At 44.8% G+C, this 25,654-nt stretch overlaps 1 protein-coding gene across 1 annotated transcript in view; it reads left to right on the forward strand.

Annotated features, from left to right (window-relative positions):
• RAPGEF2 (Rap guanine nucleotide exchange factor 2) overlaps positions 1-25,654 on the forward strand; it is a 242,455-nt gene that overhangs the window by 87,120 nt on the left and 129,681 nt on the right. Inside the window, exon 4 of the mRNA XM_065877765.1 lies at positions 12,294-12,377. Coding sequence (XP_065733837.1) covers positions 12,294-12,377 — 84 coding nt within the window. The remainder of the gene's footprint in view (positions 1-12,293; positions 12,378-25,654) is intronic.

The raw sequence follows: 25,654 nt of genomic DNA on the forward strand, positions 1-25,654 counted from the left end.
CCCACACATCCCCTCAAAGGGTGGATTAGGTTGAGTGGACGGGCAGGGAAATCTGTTAGGAGAGAATTGCAGTCATCTGAGGTGACAGGGCTTGAACTTGGGCAGATGGAGGAACGGGGCCGTCACGGATGGAATTTAGAAGATATGGGTGGACCTGATGCAGGATGGTTCTTGGCTGTCAGTATCCATCTAGGGCTTCAGAGAATATACATGCGACAGAGAAGAGCAGTAAATAACCCAGACGTACGTGGTAATGAGAAAACTCACACCAGGGGCCAGTGCCCTTAACATATTTATCCTTGGAGGAGTCATGATGTCAATAACTTAAGACTATTTGTCCTCTTTCAGGAGCAATTAAAAGCTATCCGTTTAACGGGTGTACACCTGTCAGGGTTGGCAATCTCTGATGAATGTTACTGACGTGTATTTTAGCAGTGCAGTGGCAGTCAGCGTCAGCTTTCTCTTACTTTGTCCTTTCCCTCTGAAACATGGTTTGGGCCGTGTCGAAGACGAGGCAATAGCAAACGTGTAACAAGCCCTTCGTCCGTCCCACACGCTCGAATCCGTGCTCTGTGTGCATTGATTTAATTCCTCCTTGCAGCCGTCTTGCAGGTAGATCTGTCATCACCCCCGTTTTAGATACGAGGTGCTGAGGCTTGTGTCACTGCTCAACTCGGGATCTGGACTTGTGCCCAGACCTGGTGACTCTGCAGCCCTAGCTGCCCCCCACACAGCAGCATTTCCCAGCCTTCTTCATGCCTCTAGAAAATGATGCTGTGTGCGTGCAGGCACGAGGACTGCATCTCTCCCTGGGGTGGCCTCACCAAGGGGTGGTGGCGGCCCCTGAAACCCACCAGCACTTCGGCCCACATTGCGCCGGCTTCCTGACAATTATTATTTATTATTCGTTTAAATGGAAGGTAGATTGCAGTGTTTTGAACATATTTGCTTTCTCTTTTTAAAGTCAGTTAAGGCAGTGAACATGAGCCCTGCGAATCATGCAAAGCCATGACTTGGATAACCCTAAATTGAATGCATTTAGGAGTTTGCAGCGAGTTGATTGTAGTAATTGTTTGTTTCGGACTAATTACAGTGAGGTGGCAGTGTTCCTAAGCAATGAGGAATCTCTGGGTATTTGGTAGATCACGATTTCCTATGACCAAAAATTCAGAGGCTAAGTGCAGATACCCTCAGTCAGATTCCTAGTATTTGGTCAAGCTTGTGTTGAAGGGTAGTGGGAGGATTTTCCTTGTGATCCTTGAACAGACTTGTCTCTGCTCTGAGCAGTTGGTGTAAGCACGGTTTTGAAAATTAAAGAACACTTGTATTTGGGGTGTATATAAATCTGCAATAACTTAGTAATACCACCCCTCTTTTTTGGGGACCTGTTGTCATTACCTCTTAAGGGGAATGAGTCTGTGCTTGAGCCTGGAGAACAACAGTGCAGTTGGAATATCAGAGACTTTCAGAATTTTGTTTTATGACCAAGAGATGAGTATTCATTTTCCTTACTATGTTTGCGTGCTGGTGACTTCCGAGTCTATGATTCCAGTAATTTCACCAGGTAAATATAGTACTCTTCTGATCCACCTCTGTGCCTCCTTTTTATTACCTGTAAAGTGGGGACACAGTGATCACAGGGTGCAGTGTTTCCGGCTGGCGTGAGGCTGAGATGCAGGGCTCGGTGTGAAGGAGGTAGAGCAGGGCGCATGGGGTCGGCGCACAGAAATGTCAGCCGCGGGCAGCGTTCTCACTCCATTCACTGTTTTGGTAATTTACGTTTTGTTCTCCCAATGTTTTAGCTGCTTTAAACTTTCTTTAGGAAGGAATGATGACAGCACTGTTCTAATTCCCCTGGTGTTACTGTTTTAACAGGAACAGTATGACAAACAGTATGCCCTTTAAAATTATATTGTGATTCAGGAGAGAGCTGTGGTTCTGATAAAACGGAAATTTTAAAGTGTAGACTTGCCCATTTAATTAGGTACGATTAGTTGAGCTTTACACGGTGGACAGGAACATCAGGTAATTTCTGCCTTTCTTTCATTTGCTATCTATTAGATGCTGGGTATTTTGCTAGCTTGGAAATACTAAGTGAGATAATACTCATTTCACCTGAGGCACTTATTTTAGAGAATTTAAGAAAGGAGATAAACAAGTGCGTTCGTTCTCCTTACTTTCTCTTTAATGGCCAGCCATCCTCACCATTTCAGTTTAATATATAGTTACATGTAAAGTGCTAAAAACCTTTAGGTCAGAAATCCGACCGTTCAGATATATCTTTTTTACGCCTGCACACACAGCCGCTCTCTAAACACGGGTATCGCTGAACCATGGGCGCGATTTCCACGCATGGGTCGGACTGAATGCTTCGGTTTCCAGAAGAGTTTTCAGAGCACTTCGTTACGGGGTTTATCTCCCCTTATTGCAGGAGAGGAAATCGTTCCTTTTTCAGAGGAAGCTGCGTGGAGGCTCGTGGAGTCTTTTCAGGCATTTTCACTGAAATCTGTAACCTCCGAACCTCCGGCCCAGCTGCCCCTCTGCCTGCGCTTATCGGTCTCTTCACTCCACGGCTGGGTTTCCTGTTTCCACCGCAGCGCGCCCTGTCCGCTCCGCGTGCCCCTCCTCCTCCAGTGGCCCATCTGGGCTCAGAGCTGCCTGTGCTCCTGTCCCTTCCCCTCCTGGAGGGAGAGCTGCCCTCCCTGCAGTGTTGCTCTTCCTACCCCCTGGGTCCCGCCCTGTTTCCCACACAGAGTGAGGTGCCATGTCTCCGTCCTTAGGAAGCTCTCCTGGGCTCTGGCCCATACCCAGTTATTGTACTGCTTTCTCCTTTCGGATGTGGCCAAGCTTTTATTTATTTTTACGTCGTAGTCTTTTTATTTTAATTTTTTTTAATTTTTAAAATTTTTATTACTTTTAATTAATTTATTTAATTTATTTATTTTGGGCTGAGTTGGGTCTTTGTTGCCGCGTGCGGGCTTTCTCCGGTTGCAGCAAGTGAGGGCTACTCTTGGTTGCGGTGCGCGGGCTTCTCATTGCGGTGGCTTCTCTTGTTGCGGAGCACAGGCTCTAGGCGCCTGGGCTCAGTAGTTGTGGCATGCGGGCTCAGAAGCTGTGGCTCGCGGGCTCAGTAGTTGTGGCGCATGGGCTTAGTTGCTCCACGGCATGTGGGATCTTCCCGGACCAGGGCTTGAACCCGTGTCCCCTGCATTGGCAGGCGGATTCTTAACCACTGCGCCACCAGGGATGCCATCTACATCGTAGTCTTTTAAGAAAATTTTTACAAAAGCACTATCTACTACCTAGGTTGCTTTGCTTTTTTTGTTTATTTTCCCTCAGGAGACAAAATACTTCAAATCTGCCTTCCTTTCTTCCCCAGCAATATGTAACCACTATTTGGAGTGTCCATGTTTCCATAAGTTTCCTGTGCTTGTGTGTGTGTATAAGGAAAAGGTGAAACCTGAGGTTTTCGTTGACTTGAAGGCATGACACCTCTAAAGACTTAGCCTTTGCACAGACTTGTAGGATAAAGATGCTCAGCCCTGAGCTTGGTGTGTTGTGATGTACACGTGTGCTCTAAGTATGACAGTTCAAATAGGCGCGCATGGATACGCGCATACCCGCACATAGACTTAAGATTGTTTTACGTACATATGGCAATACTTGAAGCTTTCTTGCCAATAATGATATTTTTATATTTACTGTTAGTCTTTGAATGAAAATGTTTTATTTTTGTGGTGAGTGAAAGAGTAGTAAAATAAAAACAGTAACAAATGTATTTAGTCTGTAAACTCCATCAGGGCAGGGACTGTGTTTAGTTCAGATTTACATGTGCCGTGCCCAGCATAGACATTTGCATCTTGTCTGTTCTCTGTTGTTATTTTTTGCATTTATTTCAAGGGATATATTCCTTTGCTAGATCAGCAGGAAGAGACCTTCTTTACGGCCTGACTTCTGGGTAAAACAGCCAACTGCAGGTTAGGTGTTCGGTTCTTCCGGTCAATTCTCTGTGAAACTACTTAGTGAATAAAAACCTCTGAACTCCTCTTAACTATAGGTGTTTATAGTAACATGTAGCTCTCTCCCTATGCTTTCTGGTCATTGCGGGTCACGGTGCTTGTGAGCTGGTACTGTCGTTCCCATCACCCGGGACCTTGGCAGTGAGTGGGAGGATTTGGTCTCTGGATGTCTGAGTTCTCTTTAGCAATTCGGGTGCCAGTTTTCTGTAGAAGAGGGACAGGTTTGTCGTGCAAATGAAACTGCAGTGTGTAACTGAAAGATGCAGATTTGTGAATTAATTTCGTGACCCATTGGTAGTTTTCAGAAGAGTTCATTTTGGCTGCTCTCTTAAATTTGAGAAATTGTCGAGCCCTTGGGTGTAGCCCTCTGCCCTCAGTCTAGCTGAATCATTGATTGATGGATTGCCATATGTATGTACTCTGTAGTGAGTTTTTTTCTTTCATTCAAAAATAAGTTTATTGAGTAACTTCATAACTCCCAAGACATCACTCCCTCATTTCATTTTTAAAATGGATTTTATAAATGTAAGAAAGACTGCACAGTGAGTCTATAGAATCTTTGGCTTTACTAATTCTTTAGTATTGTTCTTTATATTGTTCCCTCTGCTTGTTAAGTGAATTATCACAGTTAAAAAAATTATGTCCACTTATCCCCTATATTTTCAAAATATTAATTTTTTCAAAACCAAAAGATTCTCAAAATACTTATAAAATATTTTCAAAATAAAGGTGAAATAGCCTCAGTATTTCCATCAGTTTTCAAAGTTTTTATTGATGTTACTGATTTATCCTGTTTGTTGGTCTAGCCCCTATAATTTATTCAGAGGAGGCTAAGAACTTTCTGAAAAACCTAATGTTAAAATGATGCTCTTTTCCTTCAGAGTTTTAAGTGATAAAAGTGAAGTAACTTCCTTACAATTTAGAACTTTCAGGAAATGGAACAAAAAGTTACCCTCCACTTGTAAAATGTGTTGTTTTCATAAGTGTGAGAATTTGGATTAAATATTATGACGTGCATACTTTTATAGTACACTATTGCTATTCTGTACGTCAGAAATGTACATTTTAACTCTCCATAGAGCTCTTTCTATCGTACGGTCTACACTTTATGCCTGAGTACATCCTGCTGGCACTTCACCTTTCTTTTGACCGTGACCTGGTGTTGTCAGGGCCCACACTTGCCACGTTGCATTAACTTTTCTCGTGAGCTTACTTTGTGCCGTTGGCCGTACAGAAATACATAAGGGGCTTCCCTGGTGGCGCAGTGGTTGAGAGTCCGCCTGCCGACGCAGGGGACACAGGTTTGTGCCCCGGTCCGGGAGGATCCCACATGCCGCGGAGAGGCGGGGCCCGTGAGCCGTGGCCGCTGAGCCTGCGCTTCTGGAGCCTGTGCTCCCCAACGGGAGAGGCCACAGCAGTGAGAGGCCCGCGTACCGCAAAAAATAAAAAAAAATAAAAAAAAAAAAAAGAAATACATAAGACATGTTCTGTCTTTGAGCTTAAAGCTTAGAACCCCATCAGAGGAGCAAGAAAAACAATTATTAAACTTTTTGATAAACCCAGTAGCAGAAGTGATGTAATGTATTTGGGGAAAAGCGTACAGTTACTGTGTATCTGAAAGGCCATCTGCATCTTGGAAGGTGGCCATTTGTTAGGACTTCTGTTTTAAGCCCTGGAACACTTCGTTCATAGGAAATCCGGCTCGGATCCATTGCAGTAGCCGTTAGGGTGGGAAGAGGGCTGGACAGGCTTCTGTCCCAAGGGGCTCGCCACGTCCTACTGAATCAACTGCTGGATTCCCAGGAAAGGGGTAGAGGGTAAATTATTGTCAACAGGTAAAATTCTCCCTGCTTTGGTTATCGGCATAACTGTACATTTGAGAGTAGAAGCCTGTGCGCACGGTCAGAGGAGTCTAGGTAACAGTGTAGGCGGCCAAGAGCGAGGCCGTGAACTTCAGCAGAGGCTTCTGAGCGGAGCCCACAGAGTGGGGTGGGGGGTTGTGCGGAGGGAGAAATTTAGGAGGACTTTCTGTTTTCTGGTTTTATCCTTCCGTTGGATGACGCTGCTGGGACAGCAGGTACAGGGAAAGAGACGGGTGCTCTCCTAGCCGTGGTCACGGGTGGCTGTCCCTGTGGGTTCCTTGCTAGCGGGCTCCACTTAACTTCGTGGAACTTTGTATGGCTCTCGTTTTATTGCCCATCTGGCTTCTTACCTCGAGATGTGGAGCCAGTAGGCCCGGGTGGTAAGAATCCCGTTCCCATCTCTCCCAGGTGCCGCCGGCTTTGTCGTTTGGACGTGGCGTGGCATCTGGGTCGTATATATAATAGAATGCAGCCTCTCTTTCTAAACCGCCCCGAGTCCTGATGCATGTTGGCCCACGCGGCTGCGTGCTCCCACCTCTCCCTGAGTGGGCGTCCTCTCCACCGTTTCTCCACCAATACGTTTCCGCCCGTATTAACCGCCCTTGTTCCCGCGCGGTGGCCGCCTCGTGCGTCTCCGGGCCCTGCTGCCGCCGTAGCTGTCGCCCGCATGCAGCGCCGCAGGGTGCCCTCTACCCCAGGCCCTTGTGCCGTGCCAGTGCCGTGCTGCCCCTCATCTGCTCACCGGGAGGAGCCCCTTCCCGTACCCGCGACGCCCTCCTTGGGCACTGATTTCTGGTCCCAGACTGTTTGGGGTTTTTTGCATGGGGACCGTTCCTTAAGTTTCTGTTGGCTGACTCACCCGCCCCCTGCAAACACACACGCAGAGACGTGGGTTAGGTGTCGGTTTGTGGCCGGCAGGAGGTGGGTGTCAGCTCCGCGTCCACTAGGACATGTGTGCCCTTGCCCAGAGCCCCTCCCTCGCCTCTCCCCGCCCGGGCCCCGCAGCCTTTTGGCCAACTGGGCTCCACTTAAGTTTTCTCGTATTAACAACTGAATAAAGTAGCTTTTTCCCAAGTTGCTTTTTTGCCCTCGCATAATCGCCTTAATTTGTTTTCTTGTGATGTATTAGCTTATTATCCTTTCAGCCCCCTTGTCAACTTGGACTTGGTCCCTCGTATTCTCCCCCGGCTTCGTTAACGGGGACCGCGCAGCTGCACGCGCAGCCCTTTCGTGGGGAGACACTGCCACCCTGTGCACCTCTAGGGTATTGCTGAGGACGTTCTTTAAGCCTCGCTTCATTTCTCCAGTCCCCGGTAAATTGAAACTCACGTCTTTGACTTTCAGTCGTTTTAACACCATATCTGAGTTGGTGTCTATTCAACTGTTAATGCATTGGTTAATAAAATGTCTGAGTGCCAGTCGAGCCATATCTAGTGTGTCTGCTGGGGGTACTGGGGCGCTAGAGGAGTTTAAGAGCTAATGGGAGAAGGCTTCCGAGGTAAACGATGATGTCACTCTGCTTCGTGTGAGCAAATCCAGAGTGTCTGGGAATCCAGGACAGAGGGACTCGCTTTATTTGGAAGATACTGAAACGTTGCTCAGAGGAAGTGGTCGTTAACCTGGAATTCAAAGGGCGAGTGATGAGTTTCCTAGGCAGAAGGTGCCCTTTAGGAGTGGGAACATCAGGTTTGTTCAAAGGCCTTGAGGCCTAGGTGGAGGAAAAGGTGGAGGACGGCTGAGCAGGGCACAGTCTGAAGCCCAGGATCTGCTGGGGTTCGGAGCAGAGAGTAAAGGTGTAGGCTGACCCTTTCAGGGTGGGTCTCCCACCCTTGATCAGGTACTGGGGTGTTGGCGGGATGGGTAGAGCCTGGGAACATGCATTTTTACTTCGCATTCCAGGGGACTCATGTGTACGTTAAAGCTTGAGGACCGGCCAGACAGAATCGAGTCTCAGTATTAGTCCTAGATAATATGAATAATAATAATTATTATACTAATCAGTCTTCTGTTAGCCAGCTTCATTGCCAGTGTGTCTGCAAGCAAGGTCTCGGATTCATTTTGCGTCCCCTCTAAGTGTAGACAAGTTTGATGCTGTTACTGCTAGGTAATTTCATTTTCATCTTTTCTTTTAAAAAGCAAACAGTCGTCGCTTGGCACCTGTAGAGCCCCGCAGGTGACAGGTGCCCCGTGAGAAGGGGCGTATTTGCAGACCTTGAAGGGAAGGGTCGTGCCTCATGCTGAAACACTTGCCTGCCTGACGCGTAATTATACGTGGGAGGGGAAAGCACAGAACAGGCTAAGTGAGATAGCACAGTGATTTCAGATGAGGTCAGGAGACTTTTCTGGCCGATTAAGACTGAGTAAAACAGATTTTATGGTGGCATCTCACAAGGAGGAACTTTCAGAACAGAAACCAAACCTGAGTCCTGTGGGGTGTGGGTGTGAAAGGTGAGGGGGTGTGTTTCTCTAGCTTACAGCTGTTTCCAGAGCATCTTTAAAATGAGACTCATTGTTTTTGTATTCTTAGTTCTGATTAGTTTGCTTTTGTAAGACATGAATCTTTAAAAGAGACAACTCACTAATAAAGACATCGTGACTGTCTTATTTGGCACGGCAGGTAGTAAACGCTCACCAGATCCAGTCAGCGTTCGAATGGTCATTCTCTGCAGATGCCTCCACCAGCAGACACAGCTCTTGGGAGTTAAGATTTGAATTTTTTGGAAAAGGGAGAGAAACAGGCAAATGAAATTATAGTAAGTGACAGAGATTGGGGACCAGTTTCTTCTCTTCACTTCCTTAAATCTTTGCCAAGGCTCTCCTGATACGAAGAGTCAGCCCTAATTGTAGGGTAATCGGTGGGTATTCAGGGGGCCAGACTGTTTGCTGTCACAAGTGTTTTATCCATTTTGGACGTGGGTTGCCTTTGACTTCACGCGTGTTTTCTGATCAGCTCCAGGAAAGCTGAGTTTACAAACATTGTGTTAATTTTGTCCATAGTAATTTTACTTTCTAAAAGGACAGATGTGGAATAACTAAAAAGCCAGGGAATGTTTGTTATGTTCTCTGCGTCACAGTTCATCTGGACCATGGTGACATTTATTGTGCCTCTTACCGTGATAAAAACTACGGGATGGTCATTATTTGTGTTTACTGAGCCTCTGTACAGCTCTGCTCACATGCCTAGTTAGTGGTGATCAACCTTGATTTCCTACTAGATTTCATTTCTCTTGACCAATCTTTTGGTGATAAAGGGAACATGGTAAGTGCAAGAGCAGATTAAAAGTTTACAAGATAATTCCTTTTTTCTTCTTTTTATTTCAGTGTTTTATTACTTGTTAAAAATTTTTAACTATTTTTGCATCTGACAACACATTTTTACTTGACAGAAATCAGAATGAATAATAATGCTGTCACCTTATGTTAAGGAAGACAAGTACATTTTTCCCCCTAAGCTAGGTGAATGATTGTTTTAAACTTATTTATTTATAATTTATTTATTTATTTTTGGCTGCGTTGGGTCTTTGTTTCTGCGCACGGGCTTCCTCTAGTTGCGGTGAGCAGGGGCTCCTCTTTGTTGCGGTGCGCGGGCTTCTCATTGCTGTGGCTTCTCTTGTTGCGGAGCACAGGCTCTAGGCACGCGGGCTTCAGTAGTTGTGGCATGCGGGCTCAGTAGTTGTGGCGCACGGGCTTCGTTGCTCCGCTGCATGTGGGATCTTCCCGGATCAGGGCTCGAACCCGTGTCCCCTGCATTGGCAGGTGGATTCTTAACCACTGCACCACCAGGGAAGTCCTAGGTGAATGATTGTTGATTGCAAAAGCTCATGACTAAACACTAGAGAGAAAGGGGTATAAATTATTTTTTGAAGTACTTTGCATTTTCATTTGGGAAATCATTTTACTTTGATGGTTTCATTGGAACTAAAGTCTATTTGACAATATGTTCCTTCATGTTTTCTTGAGGCTTTGCTGTTGAGGACTAAGCAGTTGTGAAATTGGTAAAGAACGGGCTTGGGAGGAAGCAGTGACTTGCTGCTGATTTGCTCTGGAAGCAGATAGCAATGAAAGTGATTAGGTGATATTGATTAGTGTGTTAAATAGCTTAATTATTCAGAATTTTAAATACAACTTGGTGGTCTTTGGCAACTTCTGGAATCCATGTGCCAAAAGGAAAAAAGAGAGTAAAAAGGTTCGGCAGAGGTTGCGGAAGACTGCCTTGCAACGCACATGTGGTTTGCTGGGCTGCGGCTTCCAGGCTGTCCTCGTAGAAGAGATAGGGTAGGCTGTGTGCCTCCTGCTAGTGGTTAGAATGCGGACAGGTGTGGGTTAGGAGCTGCCCCTTAGAGTCTGAGATGGAGGCCACGGGCCGGGGTGAGCGAGCCACACAGGGAGAGAGCCTGGGTTCCCGACACCAGGCTGTCACTACATGTGAGAGAGAAATGGGCTCCTCCATTGTTCGGCCACTGCTGTATCGGGCTTTCTGCTTTGTTTTCATAGTAGCTGAGCCTGTATCCTGACTAATAAACTTGATAAACTTGCCTCTATAAAAGAAAACAACTTAAGACATGGCAAAATCAGGATAAAGTTCAAACAGAAGCAGCGAACTGGGGAAAAGGTTGTCACAGCTCATGGCTTCAGAATGCTAATTTGTATAAAGTGCTTCTAGATAAGAAAAAGTCTCATGATTTATAGAAAATTGGTTAAAAGTTACGAACTGATTTCACAGAAAAAGAAACAGGTAGGCCTCATGAGCATAAGAAAAAAGATGCTTTTACAATAAAGAAGAAAAATAAAAGTACACTAAGAGGGCTTCCCTGGTGGCACAGTGGTTAAGAATCCACCTGCCAATGCAGGGGACCACGGGTTCAAGCCCTGGTCCGGGGAGATCCCACATGCCGCGGAGCAACTAGGCCTGTGAGCCACAACTACTGAGCCTGCGTGCCACAACTACTGAGCCCACGAGCCACAACTACTGAAGCCCATGTGCCACAACTACTGAAGCCCGCACGCCTAGACCCCGTGCTCCGTGATAAGAGGAGCTACCACGATGAGAAGCCTGCGCACCGCAACTAGTGAAAGCCCAGGCGCATCAAAGAAGACCCAACGCAGCCAAAAAAAAGTACACTAAAATACAGTTTTCATCGAGCAGATTGGCAAAAACCCCAAAGTGTGATAGACAGGTTCAGGGAAGGAACACCCCTCAGCCCTCGCTTCAGCTGCACCCCTGGCCACCCTGCCCAGCTGCCTGCTGGCCTGTGGCCTCTGCACGCATCCCCCTTCCCTTGGCCGAGAATCCTCGTCCCTCGGGAGCCATTGTCTACTCACTTCCTTTGTTCAGATCTGCTCTTCTCAACGAGACTTGTCCACCATATGTTTAAAATTATAACACCCCACCCCTATTTTTCTTACCCTACGGTAACTTATTCCCAGAGCATAGACTTACAATTTACTAATCTATTATATTTATTACTATGGGTACTGTCCCACCAGAATACAAGTTCCGTGAGGGTGGGGATCTTTGTTGTTGTTTCCTGAAGTGTCCTAAGCACCTAGAACGGACTTCGTCCTGAAATGGTTAAACTTTTGTTAAATAAATGGACAGACTCTACTTGTAAGGCCGTGGGAAGGTGGTAGGCACGTAAGTTACTAACTAACCACCGCGACACTATTTATCAGAGTCACAGTGTCTGTGCCCTTTTACTCAGCTGCAGGTCTAGTTTTCTAGTCAAGGTTACTCCTGTAGATACAAGATTACTCATCACAGTTTTCATGTTCTTGTAAAATAACTGCATACACCAGAAACCACTGAAATGACCAGCAGTAGGGGCTTGCTTAAGTCAAATAAGGCACATCTAACAAGACAGCTGTCTCCTGTTGGAAAGATCTCTGCGTTAGCACGGAGGGAAGAGCTCTGTAGTGTGTGCCATCTTCTCTGTAAAAAGGAGAGGGTGGAGGGGTAAGAATGTATGTCCGTCCCTGTGTGTGCATGAGGAAGTTCTGAAAGATGCCAGCGAGTGTGGTGGAGAAATGTTGGGGCTTGGGAGACGGGGGAAAGGGTGGGAAAGCTCAGGTCCGCTGTTTACCTCATTGTATTTTTGTTTTGTGAAGCAAGGGAAAGTATTTTCAGCTCAAAAAAAATGAAACTAAAACCCAAAACTTGGAATGGTAGGTGCTATAGGTCTAATGAACGTTTAAAACATTTAAGTTTGCTGATAAATATCTTTAGCTTATTTAGGTGTGAAAAATAATGTTTAATTCCAGTAGTTGAAGAATGGTATTTTAGGTGTGTGTTTTGTAACATGTCATTGTTCTTCAGGATTGTACGAGTAACATGGATACTGTGTGCTTTGTATGTTATTATTTTTATTTTTTTTGTCAGAGATAATCATCTGATTTTATTATCTTTTCTTTTCAGTCCTGATGATATTGGGACCTGCTGGTACATCCTCCTCTCTGGTTCCGTGTTCATCAAGGAATCCATGTTTCTACCACGAAGCAGGTATTGCATAGACATTCTGGAGTAGAGTTTCCGTGGAGCTTGAAACCCTTTTGCAGAATGAGTTCTTTTCCCGGATTCCTCTCTCGTCGGATTTCCTGTTCTGCTGACACAAAGCAAGGCAGCACCTTGGGGTGTTGGTATATAAATCTTAAGAAAGGACTCTTCTATGTTGTAAACACTGATTCAACCTCTTTAACAAAGGGCAAGGACAAAGGACGTGCTGGTGACGTGTTAACGTGGACGTACCCGGCTAGTTGAGGACTCGTGTGTTCAGAGGGAATGAAAACTGCCTCTCATACACGTCTAAAGAGAGGCCGAGAGGGTTCCCTGGGCTCACGTGGGACTAGAAACAGAAACCAGGGACGAGGTCAGCCCTGGGGACGTTCTCCCTGGGACTTTGGCTCCTGGGTGCTGACTGTTGGTTTATGGCCTGTGTCCCTAAAGCTTGCACCATTTGACGGCCGTGCCCATGTCTTTTCTTCGGATCTTCAGGCCACGGTCTGGTGGGGCCGGGGCAGCGGTTACCTAGTTCCAAGCAGCTGTGGCCAGAGAGGGTCAGGGCTCCCCTGCCACCAACGTACTGCCCCTGTGCGGGTTCCTGAGGGTCCCTGGAACCACTGAGTTTCCGGAGTGATTTTTTTCCCCCTCGTTGTGTGTGTTTCACAATTAAGTATGTTTATTTTGACATTTAAAGATTTTAACTGATTAAGTATCTTTACTTAAAATTACTGAGTAAATAAATTGACTAACTTTATCACAGCAAAGCAATCTACGCCCCTCCACTCCCCACCTTCTATAACCTAACTCATAAAAATATGAAGATACATTCTTGATAAATCATTCAGAATGGGTCAGGGACATGTGAAGAATGTGTTTTAGAAATTTTTTCTAAAAAGAGTAAGCGAGACGGGGAGAGGGCATTTGTATCGGTCTGCCGAGGTGCAGGAGGTGCTGGGATGGGCCCGGGTGGCAGGAAGGAGGCCCGAGGTGGTGTCTCCGATGGGAGAAGCCTCCGGCGTGGTTCCCAGGCCTCCCCACTCTCGTGCTCCTCCCAGATCAGCTCGGCAGGCGCTATTCTGCTTGGAGAATGGCCCCCTGAGGGAGGGAAGAGCCATTGCCTGTTTGTTTGTTGCTCTTACAGTAGCACTACTTACAGGATGGAAGTAGCCCCGGGGTCATAGTCGTAAACAGAAGTGTAGTTGTAGTGGTACTAAAATGATGAGAGAACAGTAGCTAAGGCTTTGGTAGGTAGTGCTTTCTGTCTGCCAGGCATCATTTGAAAAGCTTTATTTATATATAAATCATTTAATTTCATGACTGTCGTTTGAGGTAGGTATGGTCGTTACCTGCATTTCTTTTTTAAACTTTTAATTTTGAACTAATTTTAGACCTACAGAAAAATTGCAAAAAAATAGTAGAGTTCCCATATACCCCCTCATTCAGCTTCTCCTAAAATTATAACGTCTTGTGTGACCACAATACAATGAATAAGACCAGGAAGTTCACTTTGGTGCAGTACTGTGAACTAACCTACAGATCTTTGAATTTCACCGACTTTGTTCCAAGCTCCTCTGTAGGATCCCGCCTTGCATTTATTTTTTATTGCTCCGTAGTCCCCTCCAGTCTCTGGCAGTTCTTCAGTTTTTCCTTATCTTTCAGGACTTTGAGATTTTCGAAGAGCCAGGTGTTTTTTATGATGTTCCTCAGTTTGGTTTTGTGTGACGTACTCACATGATTAGAATGAGGTTTTGCATTTTTGGCAAGATGTTACCTGCATTTTGTAACGGAGGAGACTCTGGCAGTGTAGGCTGGTGGGTGGTTTTCCATCCTCGAACTCTGCCCGGGAGGCTTGGTGTGACCCCGTGAATGAGTCCGGTCATTCAGGGATTCTGTTTCCCAGAGGAGTTGAACAGAACACTCTTCCTTCAAACACAGGACCTACTATTTGCTCTCTTTCTGGGGGCTCTGACTCTATTTCCAAACTTGGAGGTGGGTAGAGGCAGCTAGTATGTAAGCATAGGCATGTTTTTAAAGTTATACATAATTTTAATGTGAAAAGTAATGATAATTGCTGTATAAATGCTCAAAGGGAAAGGTAAGGAACGATACCCTCTGAAGTCCGTCATCCAAGGTAGTCATCCTTTAATAGTCCAGTCTTTTCCTATCTAGCCTTACATGTATGTGTTCTACATACTTAAGAGCATACTTTATAAACAACTGAATGTCTTGCTAATTTCAGTGAAAGAGTATGTATTCGCTTGACTCATTAATGTAAAAACCCTTTGTAAAGCCTTACTCGTCATGCGTTAGGATGTCTGTTTAATGTTCAGTTATTTGAACGTTCCACAGTTTGGTTACTCATTGTAAAGAGTAAGTTTTTGATACTTTTTATTATAAATAATGGTATAAGGAATGCGATTTGAAGTTTATGCATCTTAGAGAGAACGAGGTTAGTGACGTCGTGATACGAGGTCTGTTGTACAAATGAAATCTATAGACCAGGTCCCCAGCACGGTACAGGAGCCTGTGGCCATCTTTCCTGACTACCAGCCGTCGTCAGCTTCAAGTGACAGCTTGTCCTAACTCGTGGAACGGGAACCCCGTGTTCAGAAAACTGCTGCTCTACAAGAAGGAGGACTTGCAGTTCAGGCCTGTTTGATGAATACGTTGGCTGTCCACGTCTAATTATTTTCAAAGATGACATGCGTTACTCTTTCTCTGGCTGTCTGTCAAATGCCGGCGAGTCGGGGCTGTAATGGGGTGAAGAAGGGATGGTGTTTCTGACTGAATGACAAGCCAGCGCTATTTATAGGTTATTTCTTCACGTTGCGCCTGGTGACCTTTGCTGCGTCCATCCGAGTTATTTGTTTCCTTTGGAGATGTTGCCTTAGGGACAGTCCTGAGATTGTTTTCGTAAGAAGGGCCCTCTGCTGGTCCTACCTTAAAGGTTAACATCAGTGACCTAACATCAGTATTTTCCTCCAGGAAACACTGAGATTTGATTAAAGCGTCGTGTGGACGAGGTGTTAGTAGCAGTCTGGTTTTATAAAACAGCTAGTTCACAGATGACTCTCTCCATTTACCATGTTAGCCTGGAAATTGGTTATCCTTGTGTATAATAAGTAACCTGACCATTCTCTTGAAAGTTTCAACTTGTTTTGACGGGTAATTCACCCCGAACAGTTAGTTTTGGATCAAAGCACCTTGGACAACATTTTCACATTTTTGACTGATTCTCATGAAATTGCCTTGGCATGTGATATCATCCGGTAGGAAGCCAATCCTGCAGGTTGGCTTCCAGATTTCATGAGCTTCATTGAATTCCTCAGTTGACATTTAGGCCAGCATTTTATGGTTTCGTTTTTATTTTTAGACAGGTAAAGGTTGTTCTGTATTTTGGCTATTCAAGCATGAATATCATTCCTTGATGAGATTTTTAACATTTGTGGAGCTCATGAATCCCTTTGTGACTGTCAGTGACAACCTACTCACTCTGCCTCAGTCCACGCCATGTCAGTGAGAAGATGACGTTTTATGGGTTTTACTGTAAACCTATTAGAAATGTACCGAGTTGTGAAACATGGATACTTGCACAGGCGGCTGTCCTGTCACTTACAGCGTTGTGTGTAATGCCGTTGTTACAATTCAGTGTCTTTGTATGAGCAAAGAAGGCGGGTGAGCAGAGGTGAGGTAGCAGTGCGGCAGAGGCTATCCCCATTCTCACTGAGGAAAAGGCCGGAGTGGACACTTGCCACAGATGAACATAGAAATGGTAGAAACGGCATGTGTCTTTCCAAGCCTGTAAGCAGAGCAGTTAGCAGTTGTGGTCCAGGCTGTGCGCCGCTGTTCATGTCCACAGTCGTGGTATGTAGATTGGTGTCTTAAGACGGAGACGGGCAGAGGGTAGCGAAGTGTCTTGAAGAAGGTGTTTTCCCCCCAGAGTTTTTCAGAGCCATCATTTGCAGCAGCCTTGGGGCTGGGAACTGAGAGAGGAAAATTATCTTAGCTGAAGGTGCAGGTTTAGAAATCGTTTTTAAAAGAACATTTGGTTTTCTGTACACAATAGGCAGGAAAATATTAATAGTGTTTATTGCCCTAATGTGCTCTAAATCAGTGTATTTAAGGAACTGTAATAGACATTATTATATTCTTAAATCTTCTCACTTTCAAAAGTGCCCCACTCTACAGTGCTGAAGCGTATTTATAGCAAAGTCACAGAATAGTAACTTGGATTAATGTTATTTTTTGACTGCTGACTTCTTTGAAAGGCTGATAATTCTATGCAGTAATTTAGGTAGTAAAGATAGGCCCAGACTGTGTTTCTAAACTTTCAACTTGCTGTTTGGGTTGTTTATTAGAGAAGGAAATAGCTTCCCTAAGTGTGTTGGTTTTTTTTGTTTTTTTTTTTGGCTGTACCACACAGCTTGCGGGCTCTTAGCTCCCTGACCAGGGATTGAACCCAGGCCCTCGGCAGTGAAAGCGCAGGGTCTTAACCACTGGACGGCCAGGGAATTCCCTTCCCTAGGTTGCATATTAACTCATAGAATTGGAATCTTTTTCTACCAATATAGCAATCATTTTTATACTTATTTGCAAAAAAAAACCGATACACTAGATGTTTTAGATGTGAAGCATTATTGTTAGACTTTTCTTGAATTTTTGTTAGTCACAATCCTGAAAAAAAAACCCAAAGCACTCCTACTAAAACATTGAATCTGATTTTCTCAGTAGAATCAATTTTATCATAGAGGCCTCCAAGGAAGGCCTCTTAATAGAAATGATGGTGCACACCATATTTAATCATAAATAGATAATATTTTTATTGCTCTGACAGTCAGAAACTGTCTCTGTTTTTCACATTCAGGGCAATCAGTACGCAGTCTCTTCCCCTTCATATCAGTGCAGTACCAGGGTAGGGCCTGTGAGGCTGAAGGGATAGATAAGCCCAGAGTAGCCGTAAGCCTCGGAACTTGGAAGATGCCAAGAGAAGGTTCATAATTAAAGCCAGGAGCCAGAGGGAATGGGGACAAAGGCCTGTACAGAGGGCGAAGCTTCCAACGCATGGGCCTTAGGGTCTAGGTACCAGGTTTTGTCAGGCGGCAGACCTAGGAGGCAAAGCAGTCTGTACGCTACACGTGGCGTGAGAGATCAGTCCTGTAACTGGAAAAGTGCTGTCCGTGGGAATGGCTGGACACTGAAATGCCATCAAAATTTAGGGTTGTTTCACGGCCCTTTTCGTGTTTATGGGTTATTCTATCTCATTCTGAAGTAGGTTCGGTAGAGTTCCAATTTTGAGGCACATTTCCGTGTTATTTCCAACTTTGGTTGAAACTCGCAGGAAGCCCTGCTCTTTGGTCTCTGAGTTCTGGTGTCTGCACGGAAGCAAGGTGGTCTCCTCCCTGCGGGCAGGTAATTTAGTACCTACCTGGCTGGGGAGACGAGGCTGTCGTATGTGCAACATGAAAAAATTGCCCAGGGGTCATTAAACGGTACGGTGTGAATGGGTGTAGCAAAGGCCACAGCGAAGGCAAAATCCCCTCAAAGACAGAGGTGTTTTAATGCATGTGGATGGTAGTCGAGGGTGGCTGTTGAGGAAGTGAATTTTGGGTTGCGTTGATGGTTTAGACTGTGGGGCAGTGGTCGGAAAGGAAATCTGAACATAGTAAAGAGCATGAGTGACGGCACGGAAATAGGAGTCAAGGACGCCAGTACAAAGATGTGTAGGAGCTCAAGTAGGGCCACGAGAGGAGGACTACTTGTCTGGAATAGACGTGCACTCCAGGCGTGGAGTAGCTGCCAAGCATCAGTGACGGTGCCGTTCACAAGAGCCCAGTGTACAAAGCTGCATCGCGTAGCTGAAAAGCCCAGGGCCGCTGGTCCCTTAGGTCTCCGATAACACTGGCACACGTCGGAGAAGGGCATGCGGCGTTGGTTTGCACCGCGGTAGCTGTGTCTCCCCCTACGGTCAGTGTTTCTCTGCCGCCAATACCAAATACACCCACAATTTAAAAATTAAAATTTTGTCACGGTACTCTCGATCATCACATTTTAAATTAGAGCTGGCAGCTATGATGAGGATAAGTGGGGAGACAAGACATTTAACTAATCAGTGCTGAGAGGCTGAAATGCTGTCCTCATTTTGACTCACATGACAAACAATGAGCTACTCGAGATGAAAAATCGCAGGCCTCCTTTCTGCTTGCCCGCGCTACGTGCTAGGTTAATTGATTGCTCAGAGAACTTGCTAGTTGTTTGCAGTAGTGAAAGAAGGTGAAACGGTGGGAGAATGATTCTGTGTCCCTGTGGTAGGGACTGAAGGCACAATTAAATATTCCTTATTCCACGTAAAGGGCTGTATAGGATTAGAATATCGTATTCTTGGAGGGGGCACAAATTCGTTTCGTCATGTGATGCCCTATGGGAGATGGACGATGGCATCTTAAAAACAACTCGCGTGTCATGGAAGGGCGCCCTCATTGGGCATGTGTCCGAAAGGTGTGAAGAGAAGCGGGGATCAGTTCTGGAAGTTGTCCATTACAGGTGAGGTTTACCTCCAGGTGTTGGCAAAATCCCAACAGTGACGGCACAGATTCAGCTCAGAGGGAAAGCGTGGTTATGGAAGACGGGATGGGAAAACAGAAAGACAAAGGAAAACTGAATCATCTGAAAACTGCCTCATTGCGTTTTAATGAGGAGATAAAAAAGATAAAAGATACCTTCTCACATGGGGAGACATCAGTAACTTACAACAGGATTTAATGAGGTGATAATAAGCTTTTCTAGTTTTCTTTATATTTCTTTGCTGTTAGAAGTTTCTCGTATTTCTTGAAAACATCCTCCCTCCCTCCTTCCCTCCCTTACTTCCAAGAGAAACCGTAAGACTCTGTTTACTGGTTATTTGGAGTGACCTAAAGTGAGTGGATTAACAGCAGAGTAAGGGCTAATAGGAGCTACTTATCTCGGCCATTATTTTGTATAGTCCGTTATCACATTGTTTTGTGGAAGCAGGTGACTGGACCTGTCATTGACCAGTTAATAAATAGTTAATGAAATAGTTGGTTAGGCATGGAGTCCCAGAAATGTACTTCTATTTTAACTTCTAACTTAAAAATGTTCGGTTTGATCTGCACATGGAAACATGTATAGCTGAATGTATAATTGGATTAAAATATACACCTGCATGCATAAAGGGTTTTGTGTGTGTGTGTGTGTGTGTGTGTGTGTGTGTGTGTGTGTGTGTATGTGTGAGAGAGAGAGAGAGAATGTGAGAGCTGGTCCTCTGGGACTTGACTGTTTTCTCTCAAGCTTCTACAGTTATTTCCTCCACATCCAGCCCAGCGGCAGTTAAGCTGACATACCTGTATCAGATCACCAAAGCATTCTACTTCACAGGTTAAGTAATTATTAAGTTAAACAGAGAGTTATCAAGAGTAAATGGGGACTGTATTGTTCTTTTAAATCCCTAGGAGGGATAGTGTCCTAACGCCTTCATATCTTAGGAGAATGTTTGCCACAAGGGTGATCAATAGTGAAGAGCAAAATGACTGGAACTGATTTCCAGAATCAAACCTCACCCTCGGCTGCTAGTCGTGTCTCTTTGAGGGAGCTTGATGCTTAGTTAGTACGAGTGAGCCTTTCTGTCCTGCCCTCTGTCCTGAGTGGCTCCGCTGCTGGTGTTTATATGCGTCTCCTTCTGTGTTACTCAGCCACCCTACAAACTGTGATGGAGCCTCCACGTGCCTGCCTGGACCGTGGCGCTGACACGGGGACGCTGCTGTGGGTCCCCAGAGCCAAGGGATAATGGTGTTGTGAGCAGAGAGGCGGGGGCGGTCTGCTCGTCTGCTGCTTCCTGGGGCATCAGTAGGGTGGGACTGGAGATGAGACTTTGGGTTTAACAACCTGCAGGTCACAGGTGGCCTGAGTGAGCCCGTCTCAGTCAAGTGGTAGAGCTCGTTGTGCCCCTGAGCACTGGAGAAAGAGAAGTTGCATTATTTCCAGAAGTTTCACTGTAAAGAGGAGCAGGGAAGCAGGGTGGTGGCTGGAGGTCCATGGGGACTCGTCTCTTCAGAAGAAGCCAGAGCGTGTTTGTGGGTGGATGGGAGTGGCCCAGCAGAGAGGGCTTCGTACAGGAAGGAGGGGGCTTGCTGCAGAAGTGGCTGAAGCCTGCAACGGGGCAGGTGTTGGCTCTGGAAAGAGTGCGAGCGCTGCATCCTTTCATGTGCTCTCGATCAGAGCCACAGATCCGTGGGTGGGTGTGGGAGCCCAGTGGAGGGCGCTGAGGGGTTTTGACAGAGAGGGAGGTGGTGAAACAAAGGGAGTGTTGAGTGCCCACTTAATACCAGTGGTCATTGAGATGTGGTCATTTATGTTCCGCCCACCGCCCGGCAGGTGTTTGGGGGCAGGTGTGGAGCAGGTGGGTGTGGGCACTGCTGGCTTTGTGCTTTGCCAGGGACGCGGTAACGGGGCCAGGGGAGCAGGGTTTACGGGTGCTCCCAGGCACTGGGACTGAGGATACATGTCTGGAATTCCGTCTCTGATGGCTTCATAAACAGCTTGTCACCTACTCTAGAAATTTCTTTGAGTCTCAGTTCTGACCTCTCTTTTCTCTCCTGACAGTTGCTTTTTGTTTTCTTTTAGCGAGTAACCCTTCAGAGTTAGGAATGACCGCACCTGTCAAGTCACCTGCCTCGGTCACCACCGCCAGGGCCTTTGTTAAGTTGTCACCTGCTCTATCAGAGCACCTCCCCACCTGCCCTCAGGACCGCTTCCGTATGAAGCCATATCATCGTTTAAAAGCTCAGACTTTGCTTGTTGATCCCTTGCCTAAGGAGCTTAAGTGACATTCAGCCGCCAAACAGATAAAACCTAGCCTCCGCAGCCAGGTGTGTAGGGCAGCTCAGGACGTCTTCAGGCCCACCTTGCCGGGCTGCTCCCTCTGCTGGGACGGACACTTCACCCCTCCTCACCTGTGAAAGCCACATGCTTTCTCAACTGTGAGAGTCTTTAAAGGCCTGGGCTGTACTGTCCATCTTTGCTTCCCCGGTGCCTAGCACAGAGCAGGCATTCAGTAAATATTCGTTGAATCGTACTGGTTCAGGATTATATATTTAACGTGCCCTTTAAAAAATCACTTTAAAAAGGAGCTTAGCAATACTATGCTAAGCTAATTGATGCCTGTTAGAAATCACTTGTAATAAGCTATGATTTATTGGAAGTCAGGTTAGTATAGAGGAGAAGAGTTGGGAGGGAACGGGGCTGCAGTGTGTCGGAAGGACGGGTCCAGGGAGCCCGGGGTGGAGGCACCGCGTCATCCGTGCAGGGCGTGGGGAGAGGGGAAAGGGCAGACGGCATCTTACTGGGTATCGTTCGTTCGCCGTCTGTATTAATTACAGTGAAATTATTAATACTGGTTGCATAAAACAGTTGTACGAGCATAGCAGGAGCTACTTTTTCTCTCCCGTAAGAGAACCCTGAAGGTCCACGGCCAGGACAGCCCTAGGTCCCCATCCTTCTTCTCGGCTCATAGCTTCCACTCAGGGCACAGGCTGGCTGCCAAGCTCCAGCCATCACGTCTGCAGTGGGAGCTAGAAGCAGGGGAAAGGCAGACGAGCAAAAATGTTAACTTCCATCTTTGAAACAGCATTTCTCTTCACATCACCTTGTCCAGGTGTGGTCATATGGCCGCTTCTGGCCGCCCAGGAGCCTGAGGCATGTAGTCTTTTATTCTGAGATGAATTATGCCCCCGAAAATAATAACATAAAAATATCCTTCTAAGGAGAAAGAGGAGAATGGATATTGGAACAGACAGCCAGCAGCCTCTTTAGTCTCCCTCACACTCTCTTAGTTTGTCGGTTACCTTACTTTACGAGACGCGTCTGTTGCTCAGCCCTGTACCTTTCTCCTTCGGCTGTTACATCATCTATAACTTCCACTTGTCCTACCTGAGGTTGACTCAAGTCCAAGTATTCCCAGGACACACACACACACACACACACGCACACACACACACACACACATATAAGGTAAACATATATATTAAAGATTTTAAGGAAGCGTTGGGAAGGAGCTCCAAATAAGGCAAATACATCTTGAAATAAATGTGAGCTTGGTTGGACTAGAGTTGATGCTGTCAAAGGGAGAGTTTAGTTGCACTTGATGTAAATATGTGCTGTGTTAAATTTGCAATAAGGTAGACGTATAAATTAAAGGAATAGGGTAAAATACGTTAAAAGATACAGTGGGATATACCAAAACATTCCCCCTTTGGGTATCAGCTATACTTTCTGCCCCAGTACACAGCATCTTCATCTTGGACAGCTAACATGATTTTAGCATCATTTAGACCGTACTCCGATGTGATACCCGATCCTCAGAGCAGTACTGTTCTCTAGAGAGGGAGCTCGGTGGCTGGGTCCAGTTGGGAATTTGGTTGCTATAACTACAGCTTCGCAGGTGAGCGGTACATGTAAGTCAGGCTTCCATGGTCCTTGGACTTCTGGCGTTGGTGGTGTCCTAACAAAGTAAGTAGCCTTCAAAGGAAGATCTCTGATGTGTTTGTGTGTAGAGATCATGTGGTATCACAGGTCACCTGATGCTTGAAGTCTTCAGTCGGGGAGTTTAGTCATCTATGGTCCTCGTATAACTGAGTGTGTGATTTCATCCTAGAAGTCCGTATTTGCAGTGATGTTTGGATTTCTCTTGCAAAAGTAGATATTATATTTCATAAAGGTTTTCAAGTCTGACATGCATGCGCCAATGAAATACAGTATTGTTTTTCTCTGTAAAATGTTGGAATTATTTGTCTGCTGCTAAGCGTAAAGGAACTCCCAACCCTTGTGTGTGCACACTTCTTTGGGGAAGGGTTGGTTTGGAGGGGTGTGTGAATTACTGTTTCACCTGTATGAATTCAGAGTGTCTTAAAATACATAGCAACTAAATTGGGTTTTGTTTAAAGAAATATACTTTCAGTATTGGGGACACTGACAGAAAATGGCGAGAGTAAGGCTGTCGCTAAGAGAGAGATTCATAGAAGAAGCAGATTATACTTGGTAAAGCTGGAATGTCTATTACAAGAAAATTTCCAGTTAACCGTAGTTCAGGGACCTTCTCTTTTATTTTACATTGACTCTAAAATTACATATACAATATATAGGTACATGTTATATATAATAGACAACACCAGTCATATATTTGAATGTTAAAGAAAATGCATTTATTCTGTACTGTGAACCCCACTTTATTTTTTAGATATACTAAAATATTTTTTTAAGTACTTCAAGAATTAAGAAATATTTGTGAAATAATAGCTTAGACATGTATATCACTGCCTTTTTTATGTCAGAATCTAATTACATATAATGTGGGTTTAAAAGCTGCCAGCTTAATATTTATTACTGATTAGAATATTGAACTGTAAGTTCAAAATATTAAAAAAATGTATTTCCTTAGATATTTTTGCCACACATTTATGGCTTTATAGGTGTTGGATATTTTTGCTGTTAAATATAATTTCTGGTGTTGAATGTTCATGTGTTATATAGATCTACATAAACATCTGATAACTGGATTTTTTTAGTTCTGCTTTTCAAAGGTTTTTTTTGAGTCAGACATTTAAGGATAATTTTTACATTATCTTTTACTGGTGACTCACTCTGCGTCTTACAGCTGTAAACTGCTTGGTGTGTCGGCTTCATTAAGATAACTTTGTTATTTCTTAAACATTTTCAGATAATTTTAAAAATTAGGGCCATGGCCAAAATCTGTCCAACACTTTCTGTATTTTTTTTTTTATTATTATATTTTGGTTCATTAGGGTGCAGTTAGAAAACCACCATTAGTATTCATACTTAATTCAGTTTTACAAATAGGAAAACTATTTTCTTTCATCAGTCTAAATCACATCCAGAATGTATATAAGTATGTATGTATGTATATCAGAGGTTTTCTGCTGCCATGGTAGTTTTTATAGTCTATAATAATAATAATTAATTCTTATTCAGAATTTTGAGACCATTTCAATTTACCACTTTGTCACCTCATCTTGGATTTTAACTAATATATAATTTTGGAAACAGAGAATGCATAGGGTCTTCAAGGTTTTATAATCATTATCCTATTTAAGTGAACTTTAAAAAGAATTGAGGTAATATTGACATATATTAAGTAAACTTTTCGTATGTTAATTTTGTATATAGTTAATTTATATAGTTATATGTAGTTTATATTTTATATATATATATATAGTTAATTTTGTGTATGGAAGCATCATTGTGGCTAAAAGCAGAGATTTTTTTTTGGTTATTTATGTCGGAGTACAGAGTAATTATTGTCCTTCAAATAAATGGAGAAGAGCTACCTGATAACCTCTCAAGCCTGAGAAGTATGTTTTAATTTTGCTAAGAATGTGCTTGTGGAACAAAACGTAGAAAAAACCTTGTTTAGAGTCCTTGTATTTGGCAATAAAGATGGTTAGGAGATAACCTGAAAGGTTTGACTGAACTGGGCCTGTTACTGGATTCTCCTGGCTTAGAATGGGTACAGCACCGAGGTCCAGGCTCTGGAGGTTTTCAGTCACTACAATCTGGGCTGGACTTTATACTCCTGTTTTCAAAGCTTACAAGCATTTGGTCAGTCAGATCTGAACTGAGCAGCTGGGCTAATGACCATGGAACCAATGTGTAAGCACTGGAGTTTTAAGATGAGTGAATGAGGGGACCCTGGAAGATGCCATAAAGCTGGGACTGGAGATAGGAACCCCATCTCTGTGGCCTTGGTTAGCCAAGGTCAAGGGCCTGACCAGTGTTTTCATGGAAATAGAATTCGATGTGAGAGTAGTTTAGGAGGACTGATGATGGAATTTAGTGACTGAAATTATAGATAAGGGAGAGGATGGACTAAAAGATGCTTTGAACTTGCGTGTCTGGCGGTGTGATGCATTTGACAGCTACAGCCTAATCCAGAGGGCTGAGGTGGGTGGATATTAGAGGTGAAATGAGTATTTTTGATTTTAGGGCAGGTTATGGTTCGTGCTTTGACAGACAGGGGAGCTGCAGGGAATATGAAGACATGATCTGGGCATTGAGTCACCTGAAAAGCTTTGGGGGAAGGTGGGGGGGCAAGGGAGGGGAGGGTGGAGGGGCAGGTAAATAGGGGGAATACAGAGGCAAAAAAAGAGATGCGTATCATGTCAGAAGGCTATAGGGACAGACTCTGACAACTAAACTTTTGCTTTACTGCCCATTCCAGTCCTATTTTGAAGCAAGTCATGCAATATATT

The sequence above is a fragment of the Phocoena phocoena genome, chromosome 5 (assembly GCF_963924675.1).
Source record: "Phocoena phocoena chromosome 5, mPhoPho1.1, whole genome shotgun sequence".
Taxonomy (NCBI): Eukaryota; Metazoa; Chordata; class Mammalia; order Artiodactyla; family Phocoenidae; genus Phocoena; species Phocoena phocoena.